Source organism: Meleagris gallopavo, chromosome 27, assembly GCF_905368555.1.
Source record: "Meleagris gallopavo chromosome 27, MGAL_WU_HG_1.1, whole genome shotgun sequence".
NCBI lineage: Eukaryota > Metazoa > Chordata > Aves > Galliformes > Phasianidae > Meleagris > Meleagris gallopavo.
Window position 1 is genome coordinate 156,631 of NC_139430.1, and position 25,179 is coordinate 181,809.

The 25,179-nt window shown below is 61.6% G+C and overlaps 3 protein-coding genes across 5 annotated transcripts; 1 reads left to right on the forward strand and 2 right to left on the reverse strand.

Moving 5' to 3' along the window:
- Positions 1-64: 64 nt before the first annotated feature.
- On the reverse strand, positions 65-4,348 carry SCAMP3 (secretory carrier membrane protein 3). Of its 2 annotated transcripts, XM_085209597.1 has the most exons (9): positions 4,111-4,348; positions 3,956-4,033; positions 3,733-3,846; positions 3,534-3,654; positions 3,328-3,456; positions 3,084-3,243; positions 1,811-1,912; positions 1,596-1,713; positions 455-742 (listed from the first exon to the last, which is right to left on the reverse strand). In XM_085209597.1, the coding sequence occupies exons 1-9, from the start codon at positions 4,156-4,158 to the stop codon at positions 596-598; spliced, it is 1,017 nt and encodes a 338-aa protein (XP_085065723.1). In that variant the 5' UTR covers positions 4,159-4,348; the 3' UTR covers positions 455-595. The 2 variants fall into 2 exon arrangements, with proteins under 2 accessions (XP_085065724.1, XP_085065723.1); XM_085209598.1 differs by lacking the exon at positions 3,084-3,243 and having other exon boundaries at positions 65-742; positions 1,811-1,860; positions 4,111-4,345.
- A 1,389-nt stretch (positions 4,349-5,737) lies between these two features.
- CLK2 (CDC like kinase 2) lies at positions 5,738-16,306 on the reverse strand. Of its 2 annotated transcripts, none has more exons than XM_085209596.1 (13): positions 16,122-16,306; positions 14,378-14,541; positions 12,574-12,808; positions 10,816-10,909; positions 10,385-10,451; positions 9,187-9,303; positions 8,798-8,964; positions 8,255-8,349; positions 7,928-8,057; positions 7,498-7,580; positions 7,186-7,265; positions 6,880-6,970; positions 5,738-6,445 (listed from the first exon to the last, which is right to left on the reverse strand). In XM_085209596.1, exons 2-13 carry the CDS (start codon positions 14,539-14,541, stop codon positions 6,263-6,265), a joined length of 1,506 nt encoding a protein of 501 aa, XP_085065722.1. In that variant the 5' UTR covers positions 16,122-16,306; the 3' UTR covers positions 5,738-6,262. The 2 variants fall into 2 exon arrangements, with proteins under 2 accessions (XP_085065722.1, XP_085065721.1); XM_085209595.1 differs by having other exon boundaries at positions 10,816-10,912; positions 16,122-16,305.
- A 21-nt stretch (positions 16,307-16,327) lies between these two features.
- HCN3 (hyperpolarization activated cyclic nucleotide gated potassium channel 3) lies at positions 16,328-24,797 on the forward strand. The gene is made up of 8 exons (XM_085209594.1): positions 16,328-17,162; positions 18,513-18,942; positions 19,066-19,227; positions 19,547-19,765; positions 20,924-21,070; positions 21,158-21,398; positions 22,032-22,196; positions 22,623-24,797. The coding sequence occupies exons 1-8, from the start codon at positions 16,765-16,767 to the stop codon at positions 23,744-23,746; spliced, it is 2,886 nt and encodes a 961-aa protein (XP_085065720.1). The 5' UTR covers positions 16,328-16,764; the 3' UTR covers positions 23,747-24,797.
- Positions 24,798-25,179: the final 382 nt, after the last annotated feature.

Consider the following 25,179-nt stretch of genomic DNA (forward strand, 5'->3'; position numbering starts at 1 on the left):
GCATCAGAATGGGCTCAGCCCAGCACCACCGAAAAGAGGGCAGGGAATTGGGGGGGGGGGGTGGCTTCATGTGCAGCCCCCCCGCAGACAAAACCAACCCTGGGGTCCCACTGCAAAGGGAGGGAACACAAAGACCCCCTCCTCCCCCCCCAGGGCTGCGTCGGCTCCTGCCTGTGCCAGGAATGGGCAGCAATGGGAACCTGGTGCCCCACCGAGAGGGGAAAAAAAGTGTAACAGAAAGAAGGGCAACAGCCACTGCAGCCATTTCACAGCTGGGGGGGCGTGGGGGGGGGGGCGTGGGGGGGGGGGGGGGAAGAATCCCAGCCAGCAGTGCTGGAAGGGAAGGCAGCGACCTCCCCTCCACCCATCAGAAAGAAGGAGGGCAGCACCAAGCAGCACAGCCCCCAATCAGCCCCCAGGAAAGGAGGAGGGAACAGCAGAGGACGGGGGGCTCCCAGGACGTGGGGCTCCCAGGACGTGGCTCCCAGCAGCTGATGCAGACGAGGCGACGACGATGACGGCGGGGCGGGGGTCCAACGAAAGTGCAAACCTCGGATTTCCTCCCGGTGAGGGCAGAGCCACGGCAGCACCTCGCTTACGGCGCTCTGAAGGCGGTGGTGGCGGCTCCTGCAGCAGCGTTGGCCGCCGCCGTGCGCACAGCTTGGTTGGAAAAGACCCCAGCTGCAAATTCCTCCTGGGCCTTCTGGAAGCTGGCGCCCGTCCGGCGGTACAGAGAGTGGATCTGCAGGACGGCAAACAGCTTTCGTGCCTCGTGTGCCAGCACTGATCCAACCCGAAACCCTTCCCCCCCGTGCCCCCCCCTTCTCCCCCATGCCTCTCCTCTCTCCCCATGCTTGCCCCCCCTTCTTGCCCTGCCTTCTCCCCACCCCCCCATGTCCCCCCCACACCCATGCTCATCCCCCCCCAAGCCCCCCCCCTCTCCCCATGCTTGCCCCCCCTTCTTGCCCTGCCTTCTCCCCACCCCCCCATGTCCCTCCCCACACCCATGTCCCCCCCCCAAGTCCCCCCCCCTCTCCCCATGCTTGCCCCCCTTCTTGCCCTGCCTTCTCCCCACACCCATGTCCCCCCCCATGTCCCCGTCCCCCCCTCCCCATGCCCCTCCCTCTCCCCATGCTTGCCCCCCCATACCCCCCCTTCTTGCCCTGCCTTCTCCCCCTCCCCCCCATGTCCCCCCCCACCCATGCCCACCCCCCCCATGATCACCCCATGCCCATTCCCCCCTCCGTATGCCCCCCATCCCTGCCCCCCCATGCCCCCCTTCTTGCCCTGCCTTCTCCCCATCCCCCCCTCACGTCCCCCCTACACCCATGCCCATCCCCCCCCTCCCCATGCCCCCCCTCCCTCTCTCTCCCTATGCTTGCCCCCCATGCCCCCCCTCTTGCCCTGCCTTCTCCCCATCCCCCCCATGTCCCTCCCCACACCCATGCCCATCCCCCCCCCATACCCCCCCCCATGCCCCCCCTCCCTCTCTCTCCCCATGCTTGCCCCCCCATGCCCCCCTTCTTGCCCTGCCTTCTCCCCATACCCACCTGCACCCCCATACCCACCCCACGCCCCCCCCCCCCCCCACTCACCCTTTTCAGCATGATGATACCCAACGTTGCCTGCGCTGTGAAGAGCAAAGACACCAGGATCATCATCGCCGCCACGGCTCTGTTCACCCGCACCGCTATCAGGCTCACGATCCAACCACTGCAAAAACCAGAACCAAAGCAAAGGAGAGGTGGATGCTTTGAGCTCAGCCACCCCCCGGCTCCTCCTCCAGCCCAGGGCTCAGCGCAGAGCTCACCTGAACCCCCAGTTTGGGATCCCGATGGCCTGCAGGACGTACATCACGTTCTGGGCAAAGAAGACGAAGAAGAAGACAAAGAAATTGAATGAGCTGTCGCTCCTGGAGGAAAAAGAGAAAGAGAGAAAATCAGGCACAGCCCTCAAATCCTCCTGAAAGCAAGGACAGCACACAGCCCTGGACGTGCAGCCATGAACAGAGGGCAGAGGAGGACCCACAAGACCCCCAGGACAGGGCTACTCTATGGGGAAGGGTCTCATCCCACCACGGAGTGAGAGCCATCACCTCTTGGTGGAAGAGCTTGGTTAAGTTGATTGTTTGCTGGGAGAGCGGGGAGGTGCTGGAACAGCTGCCCAGAGAGGCTGTGGATCCCCGTCCATCCCTGGAGGTGTTTGAGGCCAGCAAGGATGGGGCCCTGGGCAGCCTGGGCTGCTGTGAGACGTGGAGGTTGGTGGCTCTGCATTGGTGTGGGGTTGGAGCTTCGTGATCCTTGAGGTCCCAACCCAAACCGTTCTGTCATTCTGAGACCCCACAACCCCACTCCCCCCCCAGACGTACCTCCGGTGATCCATGATCCTTGAATTCCCTTCCAACCCAAACCGCTCTGGTTCTGTGTGTGATCCTCCAACCCGTCCTATGATTCTGTGATCCCCAAACCGTTCTATGATTTTTTAATTTTTTTTTTTTTAAATGGAACCTGATTTTCCCTTTGAAGAGCCCCAAAGTGAACAAACATCCCAACCCCACCGCCATGCTTGTCCACAAGCTCACAGGATTTGTGGGGACCATTGGTGTCAGCAGCATCAGGGAGTGCAGGGCTGGAGATGCCTCCAAGGACCCCAAATGGATGCAGTGCTCCCGACCCCCATCTCTGCTGCTGCACTCTGTGCTCCACGTGGCCAAGCAGCACAGAATCACAGAACGGTTTGGGTTGGGACCTCAAGGATCACGAAGCTCCGACCCCACACCAATGCAGAGCCACCAACCTCCACGTCTCACAGCAGCCCAGGCTGCCCAGGGCCCCATCCTTGCTGCCCTCGAACACCTCCAGGGATGGACGGGGATCCACAGCCTCTCTGGGCAGCTGTTCCAGCACCTCCCCGCTCTCCCAGCAAACAACTTCCCCCTGACAGCCAGCTGAAAGCTGCCCTCCCTCCACTTCCAGCCGTTCCCCTCGTCCTGCTCTCATCTCCCCTTCCCCAGAGCTGCCTCCCCTCCTGTTTTTGGGCTCCCTTTAGGTACCGAAAGCTGCACTGAAGTCACCCCACAGCACCTGAACGCTTTGTACATGGGCCGGTACCAGCAGACGAAGGAGCAGGGCGTGTAAAGCAGAGCCCAGAGGATGGAGAGACCGAAACCAGAACCTGAGGAGGGATCCACACAGAACCAGGCCAGCGAGGAGAGGAAGTTCAGGAGCAGAGCGACGGTGCTGGCTGAGAGAAGGGAGCTCGGGTGGGCGATCCCAGCAAGGCTTGGAGGAGAACCAGCCCCGACCCCCCCCCCGCCCGCGGACTGACCCATCCAGAGGTAATACATGGCCGTCACCGTCTTCTGGAAGTCGGCGGGGATCTCCACCGGGATGTCCTGATAGAAACACGGCTTCACCGGGCAGCAGGAGGGCAGGGGGGGCCAATTGTTGGCTCGGGCTGCGAGTGAAAGCAGTGAGAAGGAAGAAAAGGGACGGGAAGAGGGGAGGGAAGGGAGCGGAGCTGCGGCCGCTCACCGGCGCCGCCCCCCAGGGCCGCGTTCTGCAGCTCCCGCTCCCTCCGGTCCAATTCCTCCGCCTTCCGGTTCAGCTCCTCCTGCCGTTTCAGCAGCTCGGCCGTGGCAGCCGCAGCCGAGGCCTACGGAAGAGTTACGGGGCTCGGTTTCCACCCCCCTCCTTCTCTCCTTTCCCCCCCCCGCCCCCGCCGGTCCCGTACCTGCGTCCCGTAGGAGCCGTAGTTCCGCGGCTCGGTTGGGCTCGGTCTCCTCGGGGGCTGCGCGGTCCCCGGCGGCGGCGCAGCTTCGGGCGCAGCGCGGTACGGTGGAGGCGGCTGCGGACGGAGCGAGAAGGGAGCGGTGAACGGCCCGGGGAGCACCGGGCGGACCGGGAAACGGCCCCGGAGCCCCGGAGCGCTCAGCTCCATCCGGGCTGATCCTCACCGCGCCGCTCTCGAAGGGATTATAGGCGTCCAGCGACGCGCTGTCGGGGCCGGGCCGGTGCTGCACCACGGCGGGGTCCTGCAAGAGACGCGGCGGGAGCCGAAACCGGGAGCTCGGACCGGGCCCGGAGCCGCGGAGCAGTGCAGCTCACGCACCTGGAAGGGGTTATCCGGAAGCACCGCGGGGCCGCCGTGTTGGGCCATGGCCGCACCGGGACCGGGAGCGGAACCGCCGCCGAGTCCGCCGCGCCGCCCCGCCCCGCGCCTCCGATTGGCCGCCGCCCCCACGACGTCACCGGGGCCGCCCGGGGCTCCCGAGAGCCGCACCGCGGGGGGCTGCGCGCATGCGCGGGGCCGGACGGAAAGCGGCGACCACCTGACGCGACCACGTGCTCGGAGTCACGTGGAGTAGCGCGCTCTCCCCCCCACTTCCGGTCTCTCTGCAGTTTCCTCAGCGCGCGGCCCGCTGGGAGCGCGGCTCCATGGCAACGCCGTCTCCATGGCAACGGCGCGCCGGGGCCTGCACGGAAACTGCGGGCCGCCAGGCCTACACGGCGAGGGCCGGGCTGAGCACGAAGCCGCTCTGCACTGCGGGTATCCAGGCTCGGGTGGACGCCCCGATCCGAGCGAGGTGGGCTCGGCGCTGCTCCCAGCTCCTGCACTGCAAACCCGCGCAGAACGCAGCCCTGGGGGGGGGGCGGAGGAGCAGCTGTGGGCCACGATGGATGCAGGACTGAGGAGGGAATCACAGAACGGTTTGGGCTGGGAGGGACCTCAAGGATCACGAAGCTCCAACCCCACACCGCGTGCAGAGCCACCAACCTCCACGTCTCACAGCAGCCCAGGCTGCCCAGGGCCCCATCCTTGCTGCCCTCCAACACCTCCAGGGATGGACGGGGATCCACAGCCTCTCTGGGCAGCTGTTCCAGCACCTCCCCGCTCTCCCAGCAAACAACTTCCCCCTGACAGCCAGCTGAAAGCTGCCCTCCCTCCACTTCCAGCCATTCCCCTCGTCCTGCTCTCATCTCCCCTTCCCAAGAGCTGCCTCCCCTCCTGTTTGTGGCTCCCTTGAGGTCCTGCAGGCTGCACTCAGCTCACCCCCAGCCTCCTCTTCTCCAGCTGAACGAGCCCAGCTCCCCCAGCCTGGCTTTGCAGGGAGGTGCTGCAGCCCCCCGCTCATCTCTGTGCTCCTCTGGACCCTCTCCAACAGCTCCCTGTCTCTCTTGCCCTGGGTGCCCCAGCCCTGGGCGCAGTGCTGCAGATGGGGCCTCACAAAGCAGAGCAGAGAGGGACGATCCCCTCCCTGTCCCTGCTGCCACCCCTCTGCTGCTGGAGCCCAGGATCCCAGATCTGATCCTCCACTGCAGCCTGGCCAGCAGCACCTCGGCGCAGAGCAATTAAAAGCTGTGCATTCAGGATCTGGATGCTGCACAGCACTGTGCTTTGGTTTTTACATTTGGGACAGACAGACTGCAGCTATGACTGCTCCCTGTGACTCAGGCAGGGTTGGATACACACAGCAGGACCTCTGAGCTGTGATACTGCAGGCTATGGGTCACAGCTCCCACTTCAACATCACACATTCATGAAAACGAGCTGCTGTCACCCCCCTGCCTCCCTCCACAACCCCACACAGAACCAGGGCTGCCTTTTATCCCTCCGCGTGATGGCAAACAGGACAGAGGCAGACGGTGCACCAGCACAGCGCTACAATCCTGCAGAGCAGTCCGTGTCTGTCTGCCCCAATAGAACCCTGCCACCCCTCCACGCACGGCCCTAGAAGTTTCTTCACTTCATATTTATTTTCCCACAAAGACTGTACAAAATCCTTATAAAACTCTGGTGTGAGGATGGGCTATGACAGCGATCCAAAAAAATAATTCCCATGCAGTCCCACCAGTTTCATAACTTACACGGAAACAAGAGAAGCTACAGAGAGCTGCAAGTCCTGGGTTCTGTACACTGAGGGGCGCAGGGTTGAGCAGGAGACAAAGCAACACGTGAACAAAAGTATTTACAGTATGGACATGCAGCCCCCCCTCGCCCCCTGGCAATGTTGGCAGCAGGAGGTGGGGCCTGCAGTGCTCAGAGGCCGATATAGAATATGAGCTATTTACAGTATCTCACATATTAACAGCTTTACAAACACGTCCAGGGAGATTTGTATGTATCAAAAAAAAAAAAAAAAAAAAAAAAAAAAGAAAGGAAAAAAAAAAGAAAGAAAGGAAAAAAGCACCAAATGTCTGAATAGAAATCGCACAGGCCTCCACGGGGGCTAAAATCTGAGGGCAGGATGGCACCTGTGGCGTCACCGGCTGATGTCTCTGCTAGAGTCCCACATCTTTGTGCTCGGCTCCATCTCCAGCACGTCAAAAAATGGGTGCTTGAGGGCTTCAGCCAGGCTGATGCGTTTGGACGGCTCGTATTCCAGCATGCTCTCAATGAGGTCGAAAAGGCGGTGGTGGTCCTCAGCCTCAGAGGTCAGGTAGCGCTGGGGGAGGGAGGAGGGGGAGGTCAGGGCAAGGATGCTGCTCCCCGTGCTGCTCACTGCACTCTGCGGGGCTGAAAGCTAAGCTGGGGGAGGAGAGGTCTGCTCAGACCTTCCCCGATCCTAAGCTCCACCTCCAGGCCACCTGAAAAGCGTGGACCTGTTGAGTTGCACCCTTCCCCCCCCCCTTCTTTCCTTCCCAGGCACTTCCTGAAGTCTCCTTGCCCTCCTCATCCACTTCAGGTTAAGCTCAGCTGCTGCAGTCTTCCTAGTTCTATGTGTGGGACAGCCAAGGCTCCTTTCAGCAGGACACTGGTCTGAGCCTTTCAGCCTAACCTTGCCCACAGGAGCCATCTTCAGAAGTGGGGCTGGCACTGTAAAGCTCTGCAATGAGAAAAGGATGAAGCAATCAGGAGCTCCCACCCCCCCCACCTTACCCGCAGCGGCTTGCAGTTGTCCCTAACGTAACGGCCAGCAGAGGTGTTCTCGTCCCAGTCCAAACGGCCATGGTAGAAATACTTCTGCTTCCTGTCAGGAGGAGAGGTGGGAACGAGTTGCAGGTGCCAGCCAAGCACCCAACCAAGGCAGAGCAGTGCCAGGGCTGCACAGGTGACTCAGGACACCGCAGCAGCACGGCCAGCTGACTCAACGGGAGCTGCAAAGCTCGATGCCTTGAAGGCAAACACTAAGCACGATGTAGGAAAGCGTCAGGAAGCCTGCAGAGCCCAGCAGGATTCGCTCACCTGGTCTTCCGGATCATCCGAGAAGGAATTGGCCCCAAGATCCTCTCCATCATGGCCAGGTGCTCCCGGTTGTCGTGTGTCTGAGGGAGATAAACGTGAAGGAAAAGCATGGAACACATTCCAGTCATTCTGCCTCCAGCCCTGGAGGATTCCCAGCTCAGGAGCCCTCGCTGGCCGACACTCTGGTCATCTCTACAGCACTGCAGTGATGGAGGGAACTCCATCGGTCCCAGAGGCTGCGGGCTGCGCTGGGAAGCAGCCAACGTCCTCTTTCACCACTTGTGAGGAAGCCACACAGCACACAGTTCTCACCTGGAACAGGGTGAAACCCACATAATACTCAAAGATGATGCAGCCGATGCTCCAGACATCGCAGGGTTGGCTCCAGCCAAGCTCTGAAAAAACAGTGGTTTGTAAAGAGATGCAGCCATGACCCACGATTCCAAATCCTCCCCCCCTCACCCTTTCAAGAGCAAACAAGCCATCAGAAAACCAATTCCATTTCAGCCTGCTCTCCTGACACACCGCTGGCAATGCGCTGCCCAGCTGACAGCAGTGCCGAACACCCAGATCCAAGCTGCTGCCTGTCTCCAACCTCAAAAACCGGGCTGCAGAGCACACAAGTGAAGCAGCTCCGATCTCCCAGGCTAAACTACTGAACTCCCAAGGTTGGCTACTGAACGACACGGGAGGCCAACGCTTCTTAACCCAGCAGGCGATGCTCAGACCATGCAGTACCCACCCAGAATGACCTCAGGGGCCCGGTAGTGCCTGGTAGACACAATTGTGCTGTGATGCTCGTGGTCAAACGTGGCACTGCCAAAATCCACCACTCTGATGGCCGTGCTCTTCACACTGCGCTCATCCCGCTTCTGCGTGAGGGAGGAGGACACTGGTTACTCAGGACCCTCAAGGTGAAGACTGAGCTCCCTCCTTACACAGCCAACCCTTCCCCACAGGGTCCCCCCCATCAGCCAGCACACCCCCCCAGGGCCACGTCCAACCCTCCCACCTGCTAAGGGCAGGGAAAGCAAGGAGCCGAGCCCTGAGCTGCGAGGCAGAGCGTTACCTTTTCCAGGTTATAGGTGAGCTCGTAGTCAGAGTTGACAAAGAGGATGTTCTCAGGTTTGAGGTCGGTGTGAGTGAGTTTGTTGTCATGCAGAACTGAGGAAGCAAACGGAGTCAGAGCTGAGAAACAGAAGCAAAGCACGGCTGCTGACAGCAGTTTGTTTTGCTCCAACTGGCACTGGTTCGGCCCACGGATGGGGCTGGGTGTGAACAGTCAGGGGTCAGCCAGGCCAAAATGCTTCAAGAGAAGCACAAAGATTGATCGTATTTTATCACCGGCCCTCAGTCACTGCCAGCCCACGCGCATCAAAAACATCAGGAAAAGGAAAAGGCTTCATTCCAAGCACACATCCAACACCAGCAGGGCAGGAAGGCTCAGTCTCAGAGCTGGCAGAGCAGCATCACAGCCAAAAACTGCTCTGCCCCACACCCCCACTGCAGAACTGGCACTGAGGATGGGAGCTGCGAGGCCCTGCAGCACAGCTGAGGGCCAACAGATTGAAGAGCAGCGAGCACTTACATTTCTCAGCCTGTGAGCACTTACATTTCACAGCCTGGCACACCTGGAAGGCCATGTGCCGCACTTGGTGGATGGGGTAAGGCAGATAATTGTTGTCCTTCAGGAAATCAAAAGTGCTGAGCCCCAGCAGTTCAAAGGAGATGCACATGTGGCCGTGGTAGTCAAACCAGTCAAACATCCTGACACAGAGGCTGGGGAGAAAGGCTCTGATGCAGAGAGGATCTGCACGCAGCACTCAGCTCTGTGCTGCAGCTTTCCTTTTCCTTGCTGTGTTTCTACCCCACAGAACCCAACCAAAAATGCCACCAAGAACCAGAAACTGAGCTGCAAAAGGACTCAGCACCTCTCACCCACCCTGCAGCTGGGCTGAGTCAACGCCTTCCCTCCTGTACTGCTAACACCAGTGCACTCACTTCTTGTTCTCAGGATCCTTCTCGTTGATTTTCTCCAGCACGTTGATCTCCAGCCTGGCGGCCTCTTTGTACTTCTCCACATTTTTAATGATTTTGAGAGCAACACGTGCACCACCCCTGGCAAGAAACGAGAAGAAAGTTCACATCATCACTCCTGAGATGGCTCAGAGGGCTTTCCGAAGCAGCCTCCTCCTGTGAACCATAGAATCATATGAAGACGTGTGCAGGGCAGCTTTCTGCCCTTGCTCAAGCCAGAAGGAAGCAGTTCTTCAAGGGCTGAGGAACAAAGCAGAGCCCCTGCCCTCTCTAGGAAGAGCTGCAGCACACGGGTGACCCACAAGGAGAAATGTTCCTCAAGAGACTGGAAAGGTGGGCCTGGGTGAATCTAGTGAGGTTCACACAGCAAAGTGTGAGGTTTGGAGGTTTGGCATTGGGCCGGAGGAATCCCAGGCATCCATACAGACTGGAAGGAGCAGCCCTGCACAGAAGGACCTGGGGGTCCTGGGGCATGAAAAGCTGAATGTGAGCCAGCAGGGTGGGATTGCAGCTCGGAAAGCAGACGGGATCCTGGGCTCCAGCAGCAGAGGGGTGGCAGCAGGGACAGGGAGGGGATCGTCCCTCTCTGCTCTGCTTTGTGAGGCCCCATCTGCAGCACTGCACCCAGGGCTGGGGCACCCAGGACGAGAGAGACAGGGAGCTGTTGGAGAGGGTCCAGAGGAGCACAGAGATGAGCGGGGGGCTGCAGCACCTCCCTGCAAAGCCAGGCTGGGGGAGCTGGGCTCGTTCAGCTGGAGAAGAGGAGGCTGGGGGGGAGCTGAGTGCAGCCTGCAGGACCTCAAGGGAGCCACAAACAGGAGGGGAGGCAGCTCTGGGGAAGGGGAGATGAGAGCAGGACGAGGGGAATGGCTGGAAGTGGAGGGAGGGCAGCTTTCAGCTGGCTGTCAGGGGGAAGTTGTTTGCTGGGAGAGTGGGGAGGTGCTGGAACAGCTGCCCAGAGAGGCTGTGGATCCCCGTCCATCCCTGGAGGTGTTGGAGGGCAGCAAGGATGGGGCCCTGGGCAGCCTGGGCTGCTGTGAGACGTGGAGGTTGGTGGCTCTGCATTGGTGTGGGGTTGGAGCTTCGCGATCCTTGAGGTCCCTCCCAACCCAAACCGTTCTGTGACTCTGAGACCCCACGACCCCCCTCCCCCCAGACGTACCTCCGGTGATCCATGCACTGCACCACTCTGCCGAACGTGCCTTCCCCTAAAGTGCTGAGAATCTCATCTGGGAGGGAGGAAAAAAAGAGGAGAAAAAGGCATGAGGGAGTGAGCGGGACCTGGGTGAGGCGCGTACACGAGGCAGAGGAGAATGCATTGCAAAACCTAACCTGCACACAGCTTGAGAGACCGGAGCAGCGGAAGGCTGACACCGGCTGCACGAGGCAGCTGCCCTAAATTCCCTGCCACTTCAGTAACAATACAAGATATAAACGTAGCTTTAACAAAACAAAACAAAAAGGGGAAGGAAAAGGAGAGGGTTTCTCTTTAATAAACAATGGAAATAAAAATGGAACAGAAAGATAAGACAGATCTGCGACTGCGATGGGAGCTTAACTAGAGAGCTAAATTATGTTACGATTTGGCTGTACATCTTTCTTGTAGCCAGTCGCCGACGCGATAGATCAGATGCCCCTCGTCGTCGTCCTCCACACTCTTGGCCCTTCTGCTGCTCTGTCGACTCCGCTGCTGGCCCAGGGAATTCATCATTCACCATTCAATCAGATTTTCAAACCAGCGCAGCAGCCAGCGTCACGCATTGGGTGGTTTGGAAATTCACATTGAGGAGGGGTTGCAGGAGGAGATTCCCAGCCAATTCATACGGCACAGAGGAATATATAACGATAGGGATATTGCAAGGGAACATGTCAAGATACAACACACTAAGCTCAGAAAAGAAAAAACTTAAAATAAAAATAAGAAAGAAAAAAAAAAAAACAAAAAAACAGTTTTTGCTTTTCGTTGTAGCAAAAAAAAAAAAAAAAAAAAAGAGAAAATAAAAAAATAATAAAAGAAAAAAATAATTAAAAAAAAAAAAGAACCTACAAACAGCCCCACCCGAACCAGCGTGAGAGCAATGAGGGCCGGCAGAGGGGCTGCTCTCACTCCTAGGGGGGCCAGAGAGGAACAACGCTGCCACTGGGGTCCGGGATCAGCGGTGGCAGAGCAGCCACGAGTGGCTTTGAGCTCAGTGAGCACAGAGAGGGCACAGCACAGCCCCACGCCGCTCACCGAGGAAAGGAGGCAGGAGGTGGGACGTCCTGCCCTGCACAGACACTCCCGACCCCTTCCAACCTCCCCCGCCGCTCCCCTTCCACCCCCCAGCGCTCAGAAAAAGATGGATTCGGAGATTTTGGAAGCAGTTCTTGGTACAAAGATTCATCCGAAAGCAGAATCGGAGAGAAACTGCCTTGGGGGCAGACGTGGCGCTCCTTCCTAAGCCCCCCTTAAAGAAGCTGATCCTGGAAAGGCTGACTTCCAAGAGAGAAGCGAAGGCCCAAAGGGGAACGGGGACAGCCTGGGACGAGGCAGGTAAGAGGTTCGCACCAGAGAAGAGAAAACTCCTGCTTCCAGCTCAGCTCAGTATCCCGGACTCGGGAGCAACCAGACAGCAGCCTGGGGAGCTGGATGCAGCCCGTAACCCCAGCCCTGGACATACGGTGAGAACGGACCAGACAACACTGAGAGCTCCAGCACAGAGCAGAGAACACGGCTGGGCTCCGACAGAAGCGGGAGGTGAACAGCAGAACAGACGAGAAGAGAAAGCCGGGGACGCTGCCGGGAAGAGCCTGAGCTGCTCGCTGCCTCTGCCCGAGCTGAGCAGACCACAAGCTGCATCCCCTCTGTGGCATCCCACAAGCACTGGGCCCACCCGAAAGGAGCCTGCGCTGACACGGGGCTTTGCTCAGAGCTGGAGCTCCTGCCGCAGGCCCGGCTCAGGGGCCAGAGGGACCTGCTGCACACAGCCTGGGCTCTGCGGGGTCGGGAACAGCCGAACGCCTGCCGCACAAACCTCACACAAAGGCTGCTTGGCCGGGGTTCACAGCCCTTAACGAGCACCAGCAGACAAAAGCAGAGCTCGGAGGGGATAAAGGAGCTGGGGTTGGACTGCAGCAGCGCCCCAGGGGGCCGTGCCAGCCCTGCCAGGCGCTCCCGTCCTCCTGAGGCAGCACTCGAACCGACACGGCGCAACCGAGCCGCATCAGGACAGCAGCCAAACCCCTCACCAAACCTAACCGTTCCTCGAGCCAAATCCAAGAGCGAGGTTAGAAAGCGAGTTTTCTACTTACCCCAACTCTCCACCTGCAGGAGAAAGGTTACGGGGAGGCCCAGCACGGCACGATACTCACCGATGAGGAACGACTAAAGGACCGGCTGCGGCGCCGCCTCCGCCTGTGCTTACGCCGGCTGCTTTTGCAGCTCCGGTAGCTGCCGTCGCGGTCCCGGGAGCGCCGGTACTCGTAGGAATGCCGGTACTCGGGGTCGTAGTAGGGCTCTCCTCGCTCCCGGCTGTAATCGTTGCGGCGGTAGCTGTCGCAGTAACGGCGGTCGTAGGCCCTCCTGTCTGCTGAGTGGTCGTCGTAGCTGGGGAGGGGAGAGAGGCGGGGGGATCAACCGTGGAATGGGTTGGGCTGGGGGATCACAGACAGAATCATAGAATGGGCTGGGGGATCACAGACAGAATCATAGAATGGGTTGGAGGATCACACATAAAGAATCATAGAATGGGCTGGGGGATCACAGACAGAATCATAGAATGGGTTGGAGGATCACACATAAAGAATCATAGAATGGGTTGGGGGATCACACACAGAATGGGTTGGGTTGGAGGATCACAGACAGAATCATAGAATGGGCTGGGGGATCACATAAAGAATCATAGAATGGGCTGGGGAATCACATAAAGAATCATAGAATGGGCTGGGGAATCACATAAAGAATCATAGAATGGGCTGGGGGATCACACACAGAATCATAGAATGGGTTGGAGGATCACAGACAGAATCATAGAATGGGTTGGAGGATCACAGACAGAATCATAGAATGGGTTGGGGGATCACAGACAGAATCATAGAATGGGTTGGAGGATCACAGACAGAATCATAGAATGGGTTGGAGGATCACAGACAGAATCATAGAATGGGTTGGAGGATCACAGACAGAATCATAGAATGGGTTGGGGGATCACACATAAAGAATCATAGAATGGGTTGGAGGATCACAGACAGAATGGGTTGGGGGATCACAGACAGAATCATAGAATGGGTTGGGGGATCACACATAAAGAATCATAGAATGGGTTGGAGGATCACAGACAGAATGGGTTGGGGGATCACACAGACAGAATCATAGAATGGGTTGGAGGATCACAGACAGAATCATAGAATGGGTTGGGGGATCACACATAAAGAATCATAGAATGGGCTGGGGGATCACACATAAAGAATCATAGAATGGGCTGGGGGATCACACATAAAGAATCATAGAATGGGCTGGGGGATCACATAAAGAATCATAGAATGGGTTGGGGGATCACACATAAAGAATCATAGAATGGGCTGGGGGATCACATAAAGAATCATAGAATGGGTTGGGGGATCACACATAAAAAATCATAGAATGGGCTGGGGGATCACAGACAGAATGGGTTGGGTTGGAGGATCACACACAGAATGGGTTGGGTTGGAGGATCACAGACAGAATCATAGAACAGGTTGGAGGATCACACGTACAGGATGGGTTGGATTGGAGGATCACACGCGAAGAATCAGAGAGAGTCGGGTCGGAGGATCACACACAGAACCAGAGGGTTTGGGTTGGAAGGGAATTTAAGGATCATGGATCACCGGAGGTACGTCTGGGGGGGAGTGGAGTTGTGGGGTCACAGAATCACAGAACAGTTTGGGTTGGAAGGGACCTCAAGGGCTGCCCAGGATTCTCTGGGCAGCCTGGGCTGGTGGTTGGCGACCCTGCACACAGCAGAGGCTTGAAACTCAATCATCACCGCCATCCTCTCCAACCCAGGCCGTTCTCCCATTCTCCGATCCTCTTCCCAGCCGTAAACACGACCCGGCAGAGAGCTCCCAAAAGGGGGCCGACCGCCCCCAACCCAAGCAGGGGACCCTTCAGGGCCGCCCCCGACCCCCCACCCACCTCCTGGAGCGGACATGGTAGCTGCCCTCCCGGCGGTGCCTCCTCTCACGTTCGCTGCTGCTGGATCTCGACCGCCGCCTCTTGTGTTTGCGGCTCCTGTAACGCTCGTGGAAGCTGCCCCGGCTGCTGCGCTCCGACGAGCGGAACCTTCTGGAATGAGGCATCTGCAGAGACAACGCGGAGTTAGGACTGCGGATGTACGAGAGGAAAAGCAGCGGGGCAAAGAAGGGGAGGAAACGATTTGGGTTCGCGCAGGGGGTAAAAACTGCCATGAAATCCCAGAGCTTCGTGTGGGAGGAGCTGCGTGCGTCCACGTGGGCCGGGACTGCCAGCTTTGTGTTTCCCCCTGCACCTCCCATCCCTGCTCCTTAACATTCACAGCTCCAGAAGTGTTCAGGTTTGCAGCTCCTCCACCTTCCCCAGATAAACTCCGGATAAACCCCAAACGCCATCCCAAGAAATACAGAAGCACTGGGAAGAACCAAGGAAGACAAAAGGCAGCTCAGGAAGCCACCAGTGCTTGTGCCAAAGGTTTGAAGTGCGCCCACCTCCCCCAAATAAACCCCAGATAAACCAACACCAGCCCAGAACACAGGGAAAAACCAAAGGAAGACAAAAGGCAACTCGGGATGCCACCAACGCTCGCCCCAAAGCCCCGGCAGCAGCACTGCAGCCCCCTCAGTGATGGCTGCTAAACAAACAGCTCTGCTTCCCTACCCCTGCGCTCCCCCACTCCGAGCACAGAGATCCTATGGGATCCGAGGGGCACAAACACCCTCTGCACACACAGAGGCGTTCAGGAAGCCTTGCAGACCTGACCCCAACAGGCAGCTCACAGCCCTGCACTGCAGGGGGGGGACATCGGGGCCAAAAGCAACGAGAACCCCCTGATAAACGCCGGCACAGCGCTGCACCCCTACGGGCAGCACCTCCTCCATTCCCAACCTGCGGAGCTCATCGCCATCACAGAACGGTTTGGGTTGGGAGGGACTCACAGCAAACAACTTCCCCCTGACAGCCAGCTGAAAGCTGCCCTCCCTCCACTTCCAGCCATTTCCCTCGCCCTGCTCTCATCTCCCCTTTCCAAGGGCTGGCTCCCCTCCTGTTTGTTGCTCCCTTTAGGTCCTGCAGGCTGAACCATCCCGGCACCAGAGCTGAGCTGGGAGCCTTTAATTCAATTCTTTGCTGTGAGAGTGGGGAGGTGCTGGAACAGCTGCCCAGAGAGGCTGTGGATCCCCGTCCATCCCTGGAGGTGTTCGAGGCCAGCAAGGATGGGGCCCTGGGCAGCCTGGGCTGCTGTGAGACGTGGAGGTTGGTGGCTCTGCACACAGCGTGGGATTGGAGTTTCGTGATCCCCGAGGTCCCTCCCAACCCAAACCATTCCGCGATTCTGTAATTAAAGGCGGCCCCGCAGCCATCCGAGCGCTCAGCGGGGCGTTCCGCAGCTCCGGAACCGGTTTGGGGACGGTCGGCATCGCTCAGCCGTCGGGCGGGGCCGACACCGGCCGCTGCGCCGCGGCGTCACGGCGCGCCGAGGGCGGACAAGCCGGGATTCGGCCGCCAGACGAAAGCCGGGACCGAAGGGCGGGGAACGCCGCCGCCCCGCGGCCCGCTCGGCCGATCCGGCCCGCCCCGGAAGCGCTCGGTTTTCCGCCCCGCGGCCCCAGCGCGGAGCCGCCGTCAGACGCGGCGCGGCCCGGGATCCCCGCCGCCCCACCCCGCCCCGCCGCGCCTCGATCCGCACCGTCCTCGCAGCCAGCCCGGTGCGCTTATCCCACAGGAAGTCCGTGATGGCGGCCGTGGGCCCCCGGGGATCCCGGGCCCCGCTCCGGCTCTTCAGGCTCCGCCGCTCGGCCCGACCGCCGCCGCGCCCCGACCCCGCCGCCGTCGATCCGGGTCCCAGCGGGCCACGCACGACGTACGACGCACGACGCACGCACGCACGCGTGACGTCACGCGGCGGCGGCGGTAGGCGGGACCGTAGGTTGGGTGTGGGCGTAGCCTCGGCTAGACCACGCCCATCGCCGCCCCGCCCGCGCCGCCCCGCCCCGCCCCGCCCGCCGCGGGGTCCCGTTCCGCCGCCGCCGCCGCCGCCGTTGCCCGGGCCTCGCTGCTCGGTGCCGCCGCTCCGGTGCCGCCGGAGATTCTCCGCTGGCGGCGGGGTCTGGATTCGCGCAAGCTGAGGGGCGTGCGCAACAGGCGGGCGGCGGGCCGGAGCCGAGGGCACGGCGAGAGAACGCAGCCGGTGACCGAACCCCCGGGGGGCGGCGAGCGTGAGGCCGCCCGGGGCCGGGCATGTGCGGCGGGGCGGCGGGCAGGGCGCCTGGGCAAGGGCGTTTGAAGGAAACGTGAAGCGCGGCGGCGGCGGCGGCGGCGGCGGCGGCGGGATGGACGCGGCACCGGGCCGGAGCCCCGAGCCCCGGGAGAAGCCGCCGGTGCTGGATGGGGAGGCGGCGGGGCGCGGCGGAGCGGGGACGACCGCCGGGGCTCCGGGCGCGGCCTCTCCGGCGGAGCAGATCGTGGCGGAGGGCGAGGCGGCGGCGGCGGGCACGGGAACGGGCACGGGAACGGGAACAGGAACGGGCACGGGAACAGGAACGGGAACCGGCACGGGAACAGGAACGGGAACGGGCACCTTCGTGCAGCGGCAGCTCGGGGCCATGCTGCAGCCCGCCGTGAACAAGTTCTCGCTGCGCATGTTCGGCAGCCACCGGGCCGTGGAGATCGAGCGGCAGCGGGTGAAGTCGGCCGGTGCATGGATCATCCACCCCTACAGCGACTTCAGGTGGGACCCGGGATCCGCTCCCCCCGCCGGGCCTCGGCGCCGCACCGGGTCCCGATCCCGGCGCCCGTTACCGCCGCCGCTATCCGTGGTGCTGAAGGCGGTCCCGCCGCTCTCCGCCTCACCGGGGCAACAAGTGCGGGGCTCCCTCCGCTCTGCCCCATCCCCACACCGGCGCCGAGCGGCGGCTTCCCCCTCAGCGACCGGTGCCGCCGTGCCTCCTGACCGAGAGCTGCGCTGAGCGCGTCCCCACCGCTGCCGCAGCCCCACAAACGATTCGGCCGAGTTTCCCGTGCCTCGTCCCCTCCCGGTCCCTCGGGGCTCCCCGGTGGGCGCCCCTCGTCCCCCGACGAGGAGGAGCCGAGGGTCGCCGGGCTTTGCTCCCATCCTCCATCTGAGGATGCGGCCCCGCCCAGCACCGTGGGCTCCATCCCGGGAGCGGGGCCTGGAGCTCCGTGACACCGGGAGAGCGCGGGGACGACCGCGGGGGGAGGACCCGGGCGTCACGGGGATGTTGAGTCATATGGGGTGGGCGCTCCGTACGGGATGCGAAGCGGCCGTGCTGCCATCTCCCAAAACGAGCCGTGACACCGGCGACGTCCCCGGCCCGACCCGCGGCCCCGACACCTGTAGCGGATCCGCATCTCCACGGCACGGAGAACTGCGAGGCCTCCCAGCCCCATCGAACGGCCCTAAAGTTGGTGATCCCTAAACGCTGAAGGTGACTCGGAGCCGAGCGGGCGGGATTACGCCGCGGTTGATCACATTACCGGGAGACACGAGGCCGTGCGGAGCGAGCCGTGCCCGTTCTGACACCGAGCGAAGGACGGACGGGCGCTGCCCTAAAGAGCTTAAGCCGAAATCTGAGTCAGGAGCTCCCGGCGGCGGCGGCGGCTCTGCTGGGGGGGGGGGATGAGGTTTTCCTTTCCGTCTCCCCCCCAGCGATCCACCCGTGGCCCCCGGTGGACTCCCAGCCCCTTCCGGGGGGGGGGGGGAGGGAACGACACAGCGGGACCCTCGGTGCTGCGATTTCTTCTCCCCCCCCCCGCCCCACTGCAGAGCAGAGGATGTGGGACGCACACATTGCTTTCCTTTTGGGATCCCGAGCTGCGTTTACCCGTGGATGGGGATGCAGAGCATCAGCACAAATCGGGCTCGGACCGAAGGCTGCGTGGGGTCCATGCAGACCCCCCCCCCCCAAGTCCGAGTCCCTGTGCCACCCCACTGCTCCTGCCCTCGTTGCACCACCAGCTGAGCTCTCTCTAAACCCCTCTAAGCCCCGAGCTCTCATTTTTGCGATGGGTTTGGGCTCAAACTTTGATCCCGGATTTGTTCTCTCACCTCATTCCGCAGGTTTTACTGGGACCTCATCATGCTGCTGCTGATGGTGGGCAATCTGATCATCCTCCCCGTGGGCATCACCTTCTTCAAGGACGAAAACACCCCTCCCTGGATTGTTTTCAACGTCCTTTCGGACACTTTCTTCTTGGCTGACCTCGTCCTGAACTTCAGAACGGGCATCGTGGTGGAGGACAACACGGAGATCATCCTGGATCCCCACACCATCAAAATGAAATACCTGAAGAGTTGGTTCTTGGTCGACTTCATCTCCTCCATCCCAGTCGATTACATTTTCCTCATCGTCGATCTGGAGACGCAGGTGGACTCTGATGTCTATAAAACAGCCCGCGCTCTTCGCATCGTCCGCTTCACCAAAATCCTCAGCCTGCTGCGCCTGCTGCGCCTCTCACGTCTCATCCGCTACATCCACCAATGGGAGGAGGTGGGACCCCCCCCCCCCCGGGGGTCTCAGACCCCTTTTTGGGGGTCCTGGTGTTGGTCGGGGATCCCTGGCTATGGGTACAGAGGTGTTTTCTCTGCAGCTCCTCTCCCTCCCCTTTCCCAGATCTTTCACATGACGTACGACCTGGCCAGCGCCGTGGTGAGGATCTTCAACCTCATCGGCATGATGCTGCTGCTGTGCCACTGGGACGGCTGCCTGCAGTTCCTGGTGCCCATGCTCCAGGATTTCCCCGAGGACTGCTGGGTCTCCATCAACCGCATGGTGGTGAGTCCCCAATGCTCCAAATGCTTCCCAAGGGTTGGAGCTGCCCGGACCCCCGTGGATGGCAGCACCGGGGCGATTTGGTGCCGTTCCTTCATCCTGTTCCTATCTTGGCTGCTGCTGGAGTTGGATCAAAGGAGTTTCGTGTCTGGGAACCCCCCAGAACCTGTCCCGATGTCTTTCCGAGTGCAGAGCTGCGCCCTCGGGTTGCATCAAATGCTTTTATTCCCATGGATGCTCGGGGGTCCAGGCTCTGAAGAGGGGCACCGAGGGGGGGAGGGGGGGGGGCTCAGCTCCTTCCAGCTGCTCCCTCTCCTTGCAGAACGACTCCTGGGGGAAGCAGTACTCACATGCTCTGTTCAAGGCCATGAGCCACATGCTGTGCATCGGCTACGGCCAGCAGGCACCCGAGGGGATGACCGACGTCTGGCTGACGATGCTGAGCATGATTGTGGGTGCCACCTGCTACGCCATGTTCATCGGCCACGCCACAGCCCTCATCCAGTCGCTGGATTCGTCCCGCCGTCAATACCAGGAGAAGGTCAGCGGGGGGGCCTGGGCTGTGCCCCCGTCACTGGGGGGTTTGTTTTGTCACGACGGGGTCGAGAACCCAAAATGCAGGATGCCCGTCCTTGGTGCGCGCTCAGGAATTGGGGAGAGCGGCAGGATGGACGACATCAAACTGGGAGGGATGTTGATCTGCCTGAGGGCAGAAAGGCACCACGGAGGGATCTGGGCGATGGGCCAAGGTTAATTGGATGAGTTTCAATAGGGCCGAGTGTGGGGTCCTGCATTTTGGGCACAGCAACCCCAGGCACCCCTCCAGGCTTGGGGAGGAGCGGCTGAAGGCTGTCTGATGGAAAGGGAGCTCGGTGTGCTGATGGACGGTGGGCTGAGCTTCAGCCAGCGGTGAGCACAGGTGGCCAAGAAGCCAACGGCATACTGGCTGGGATCAGGAGCGGTGAGCAGGAGCAGGGAAGTCGTCCTGCCCTGTGCTCGGCTCTGCTGAGGCCTCACCTCGAGTGCTGGGTTCAGGTTTGGGCACCTCGGCGCAGGATGGACGTGGAGGGGCTGCAGCAGGGCCAGAGAAGGGCAGCGAGGCTGGGGAAGGGCTTGGAGAATGCGGGCTGTGGGGAGAGACTGAAGGAGCCGGGGCTGTTTGGTCTGGGGAAGAGGAGCGAGGGGAGACCTCACTGCTCTCCGCCAGTACCTGAAGGGCTGACAGCACAGCGGGGCTGCTCTGTTCTCACCGGGGACGGGACGAGGGGAAATGGGCTCCAGTTGTGCCAGGGGAGGTTTAGGTTGGCTGTCAGGAAGAACAACTTCTTTACAGAAAGGTGGTTAAGCACTGGGATGGGCTGCACAGGGCGGTGGTTGAGTCGCCAGCCCTGGGTGTGCTTACAAAGCACTTGGATGTGGTGCTCAGGGCCGGGATCGAGCAGAGGGCTGTTAGTCAGGGTAGGATGTCAGCTGCTGGTGGGACTCGATGATTTTAAGGTCTTTTCCAACCTGGGTGATTCTCTGACTCTATGGGCTCCCAGGGTTGGGATGACGCCAGGGTAGGGGTGAACTCCTGCCCTCCATCCTGGGGTCTGCGTGGACCCGTTGGGGTGGGAGCTGTGGGGTGGGCATCTCCTGAGCCCCATCACGGTGCCCTCATCCCAACACATCCCAACGTGGCTCTGTGCTGTCCCCGCAGTACAAGCAGGTGGAGCAGTACATGTCCTTCCACAAGCTGCCCGGGGACACCCGCCAACGTATCCACGAGTATTACGAGCATCGTTACCAAGGCAAGATGTTCGACGAGGAGAACATCCTGGGGGAGCTCAGCGAGCCGCTCAAAGAGGTGCAGGGCTGGCCCTTGGGGGAGGAGGGCTGTGGGGTCGGTGCTGGGCCGGGCTGTGTCCCCACTGAGCTGCTCCTCGCCTTACAGGAGATCATCAACTTCAACTGCCGCAACCTGGTGGCCAACATGCCGCTGTTTGCCAATGCTGACCCCAACTTTGTGACTGCCATGCTAACCAAGCTGCGCTTCGAGGTCTTCCAGCCTGGGGATTTCATCATCCGTGAGGGCACTGTGGGCAAAAAGATGTACTTCATCCAGCACGGGGTGGTCAGCATCCTCACCAAGGGCAACAAGGAGACCAAGCTGTCCGACGGCTCCTACTTTGGGGGTGAGGGGATCACAGAATGACAGCATGGTTTGGGTTGGGAGGGACCTCAAGGATCACGAAACTCCAATCCCACGCTGTGTGCAGAGCCACCAACCTCCACGTCTCACAGCAGCCCAGGCTGCCCAGGGCCCCATCCTTGCTGGCCTCGAACACCTCCAGGGATGGACGGGGATCCACAGCCTCTCTGGGCAGCTGTTCCAGCACCTCCCCGCTCTCCCAGCAAACAACTTCCCCCTGACAGCCAGCTGAAAGCTGCCCTCCCTCCACTTCCAGCCATTCCCCTCGTCCTGCTCTCATCTCCCCTTCCCAAGAGCTGCCTCCCCTCCTGTTTGTGGCTCCCTTGAGGTCCTGCAGGCTGCACTCAGCTCCCCCCCAGCCTCCTCTTCTCCAGCTGAACGAGCCCAGCTCCCCCAGCCTGGCTTTGCAGGGAGGTGCTGCAGCCCCCCGCTCATCTCTGTGCTCCTCTGGACCCTCTCCGACAATACGGGATGTGGGAGCAGAGGGAAATGGGAGCCCTGTGGCTGTGTCTGTCTGAGCTCCTGGCGCTGCTCTCTGTCTCCATGCAGGAACGGGGGGCTGCTGTGCCGGTGCTGAGCCCCTCGTTCCCCCTCACCCCCAAATCTCTCTCTGCAGAGATCTGCCTGCTGACGCGGGGCAGGCGGACGGCCAGCGTGCGAGCCGACACGTATTGCCGCCTCTATTCCTTGTCTGTGGACAACTTCAACGAGGTGCTGGAGGAATACCCCATGATGCGCAGAGCCTTCGAGACCGTGGCCATGGACCGCCTGGACCGCATAGGTGAGGAGCAACCCCAAACCCCTACATCTGCTCCAGAGGCGTCCAGCGATGAGGAGGGGGGCTGGAGCCCACCTGGAGGGGTCTGCTTTGCTGCCAGGTGGGATCTGGGGAGTTCTGATGGGCTGCGCTGGGCTGTGCTGCCCTCCCTGCTCGCATCTGTGCTGCTGGCATCGTCCCACTGCTCGTCCTCATCCCCCTTCTCCTGCTGAGGACAAGTGGAACCGCGACCCCAAGATGCATCCTGGAGCCTTTGGGGTCGGGGCTTTGCTCCTACTTCTCCCTCAGCGCTGAAGCCAGGACCCTCCCCAAAGCCTCGGCCCCTAAACCCAGCGAAGATTCATTGCCCCTCCCCTCCGCACCCCCAAATGGTGCCTCCGATAGCAGCGCTTTGTCTCACTGACACCAACCGCCTCTCCTCTCCCCCAGGCAAGAAAAACTCCATCCTGCTCCGCAAGCGCGCCGAGCACAGCGCGGGGCCCATCAACACCGAGATGATCCAGCAGATCGTGAAACACGACCAGGACGTGGCTCACAACATCCAGGAGCTGCAGCAGATGACGTTGGGCCGGGAACTGAGCGGCAAACCGGTGATCTGGGAGCCTTTGGTTCACGCACCGCTGCAAACGGCCGCCGCCACCACCAACGTGGCCATCGCCCTGACTCACCAACACAGCCTGCAGGCCCACATCTTCCTGCCTCCTTCCTCCATCTCCAGCCCCCTCTCCCCCGAGGCCACGCTGCTGACCAAACCGGTGCGTCGCTCCCAGCCCAGCCTGGGGGGCTCTCGGCCCTCCTCTGTCAGCTCCCCATCCGGGGCTCCGTCCCACCTGCAGACGCCCGCCGCCGCCTCTCCGTCCTCTCCCATGCTGCAGTCCCAGGTGCCCCTGGAAAGCGGCGTCCAGCGGCCGAGCCTCGGGGCTCAGGGTCCCCCACGCGTGGGGCAGAAGGGGGAGATGGCGGCCAAGCAGCCCCCGGCGGCGGGACCCCAACCCCAGCTCTCCAAGTCCCGCGGCGCTTCCGTCTCCACTTCCCTGCTGCAGCAGGCGGCGGGAGCCCCTTCCCCCAGCTCGGAGCCACCGGCGGGGAGGACTCTCCATTACAGCCTGTCCAGAGCCACCGGTTCCCACATCTCGCTCCTGATGCAGCCTCAGCAGTTGGTGAAGCACCGGAGCATCCACGGGCTGCCCGTCGGGCGGCTCACGCAGGACGTCCGCCTCCTCTCTGCCTCGCAGCCCTCCCTGCCCAACAAAGTCGCCCAGCAAGCAGACGGCAGCTCCTTGCAGCAGGGCAGGAAATCCGCGGGGAACCTGGCCCGCAGGTCTTCCCCCTCGGTCTCCGGACTCCTCTCCAAGCCGGGTCCGGGGGTCCCGCACCCGCAGCAGATGCCTTCGGGATCCCCGGCGCAGCCGAACCGCCCCGCGGCCGCAGCTCCCGCCCCGCAGTCCCCGGTGTCGGCGTCCCGCCCGGCGGCGGCTCCCTCCCGTAAGGGCTCCGTGGCCTTCAGCCCTGAAGTGGAAACGGGGAAACCCAAACTGCCGTCCAACATGTGAACCCCGCGGGAACGGAGCGACCGGCAGAGACCCGGCGGCGTCGGAGGGGCGGTGAGGTGAGCGGGGCTGCGGCAGCGCCGGGTTTTTGAGGAGGGGGCTCTCCTTTGGGACTCTGCTCCATCGCTGCCCCTCGAGGCCCGTCCTCCTGCAGGCACAGCCCTCACCCCAAATCCTCCGCGGGGTCCCAGCTGCCCGCGTGTCTCCTTCAGGGCCGGGACCCTCCGTGCGTTCCCCCGCACCCAGGGCCGGGGTGATGCCAGACCCACACATCCCCTCCTCCAGCCCCACAGAGCTGCCCGGCTGGTTGGGACGGGAGGGGCTGAGAGCAGAGGGGGTCGGGGAGCAGTGCCTGGGGCCAGGCAGGACCGGGACCCCCCCCGAACACACCGGGACCGCGTGCCTGGAGCCGGCGGTCTCGGAGCAGCGCAGCGCCGAGCCGGGGATGAGCGGCTGCTCCCGGTGCCGCTCCTCCGTTCCGTGGGGCCGGGGATGCGGCGAGACGCACCGCACCCCACATCCGACCGCCCCCCCCCCCCCCCCGAGCCAACAGCCAGCAACGTGTGAGTGTGAATCGTGGCTCCGCCGAGCAGCCGAGCTCCGCTTCGTCGTCGCTTTGGGCTCCGCCGTGTTAGCAGTCCCGATTAGAGTTGTGTTCCCGACCCCCCCACCCCCCCCGCGCTGCTTTCGTTGCGCTCCGGGGTTCGGCTGCCGCTCAGCGGACCCACGCAGCGGGTGGGGGTCGCGTCCCTCCGTGCGCTCCTCCTCCAAAATGAATCCTCCCGTCCCCCCCCCGCCCCGTTTGCGATGGGGCAGCGCGGTCGGAGGGGACGTCCAACACTGCCTTTTTTTCACGGACTTAAATCCCCCTCCCCATCCCATCCAACCCCCCGTTCCTCGCCCCCCCCCCCCCCTCCATCCCCGCTGTCGGCGCCTCCCGCAGCCCCTCGGGTAGGGGTCTGCGCTGTGCCACACCGGGGTCCTCGTGGGGGGGTTCCCCGCAGCGCTGCTCCGGTCACCGACCACCGAGAGCCACGGGAGAGCATCCCAAACCGGGGGGGGGGGGGGGGACCCCGACCCTATGGGGTGGTTTGGAAGGGAGGGGGGGCGGGATGAGGGCTACGCGTGAGCCGTCACCAAAGACCACCCCCTTCCTCCCCCCCCCCCCCCGGCGGCAGTCGCTGTACAGAGCTTGTAGTTTTCATATCGCAGAGAATTTCAAAGCGTTTTTTTTTTTAATTATTATTATTTATTATTATTATTTTTTTGCTGGTTGTACATAATGGGTTTCCATAATAAAGAGAGATTCGGAGCCGGGCTGCGGGGTCTCCTTCAGCGCGGGGGGAGGGGGGGGGGGGAGAAATGGGTCCCATCGGGTCCCATCACCTGCAGCACAGAACCCATGGGGACCCCTGGGGGGGGGATATGGATATGTT

Bases quoted from the DNA above. Each gene is read 5' to 3' on its own strand.
- CLK2 (XM_085209595.1), bottom strand. From the start codon at position 14,541: ATGCCTCATTCCAGAAGGTTCCGCTCGTCGGAGCGCAGCAGCCGGGGC. The intron at 7,581-7,927 runs GTGGGTACTGCA...CTGTTTTTTCAG, and splicing joins GGCCCCTGAGGTCATTCTGG to AGCTTGGCTGGAGCCAACCC. The intron at 6,446-6,879 runs GTAAGGTGGGGG...TCCCTCCCCCAG, and splicing joins ACAACTGCAAGCCGCTGCGG to CGCTACCTGACCTCTGAGGC.
- SCAMP3 (XM_085209598.1), bottom strand. From the start codon at position 4,158: ATGGCCCAACACGGCGGCCCCGCGGTGCTTCCGGATAACCCCTTCCAG. The intron at 4,034-4,110 runs GTGCGTGAGCTG...CGTCTCTTGCAG, and splicing joins TTCCGGATAACCCCTTCCAG to GACCCCGCCGTGGTGCAGCA. The intron at 3,655-3,732 runs GTACGGGACCGG...ACTCTTCCGTAG, and splicing joins ACGGCTCCTACGGGACGCAG to GCCTCGGCTGCGGCTGCCAC.
- HCN3 (XM_085209594.1), top strand. From the start codon at position 16,765: ATGGACGCGGCACCGGGCCGGAGCCCCGAGCCCCGGGAGAAGCCGCCG. The intron at 19,766-20,923 runs GTCAGCGGGGGG...CTGTCCCCGCAG, and splicing joins GCCGTCAATACCAGGAGAAG to TACAAGCAGGTGGAGCAGTA. The intron at 21,399-22,031 runs GTGAGGGGATCA...CTCTCTCTGCAG, and splicing joins CGACGGCTCCTACTTTGGGG to AGATCTGCCTGCTGACGCGG.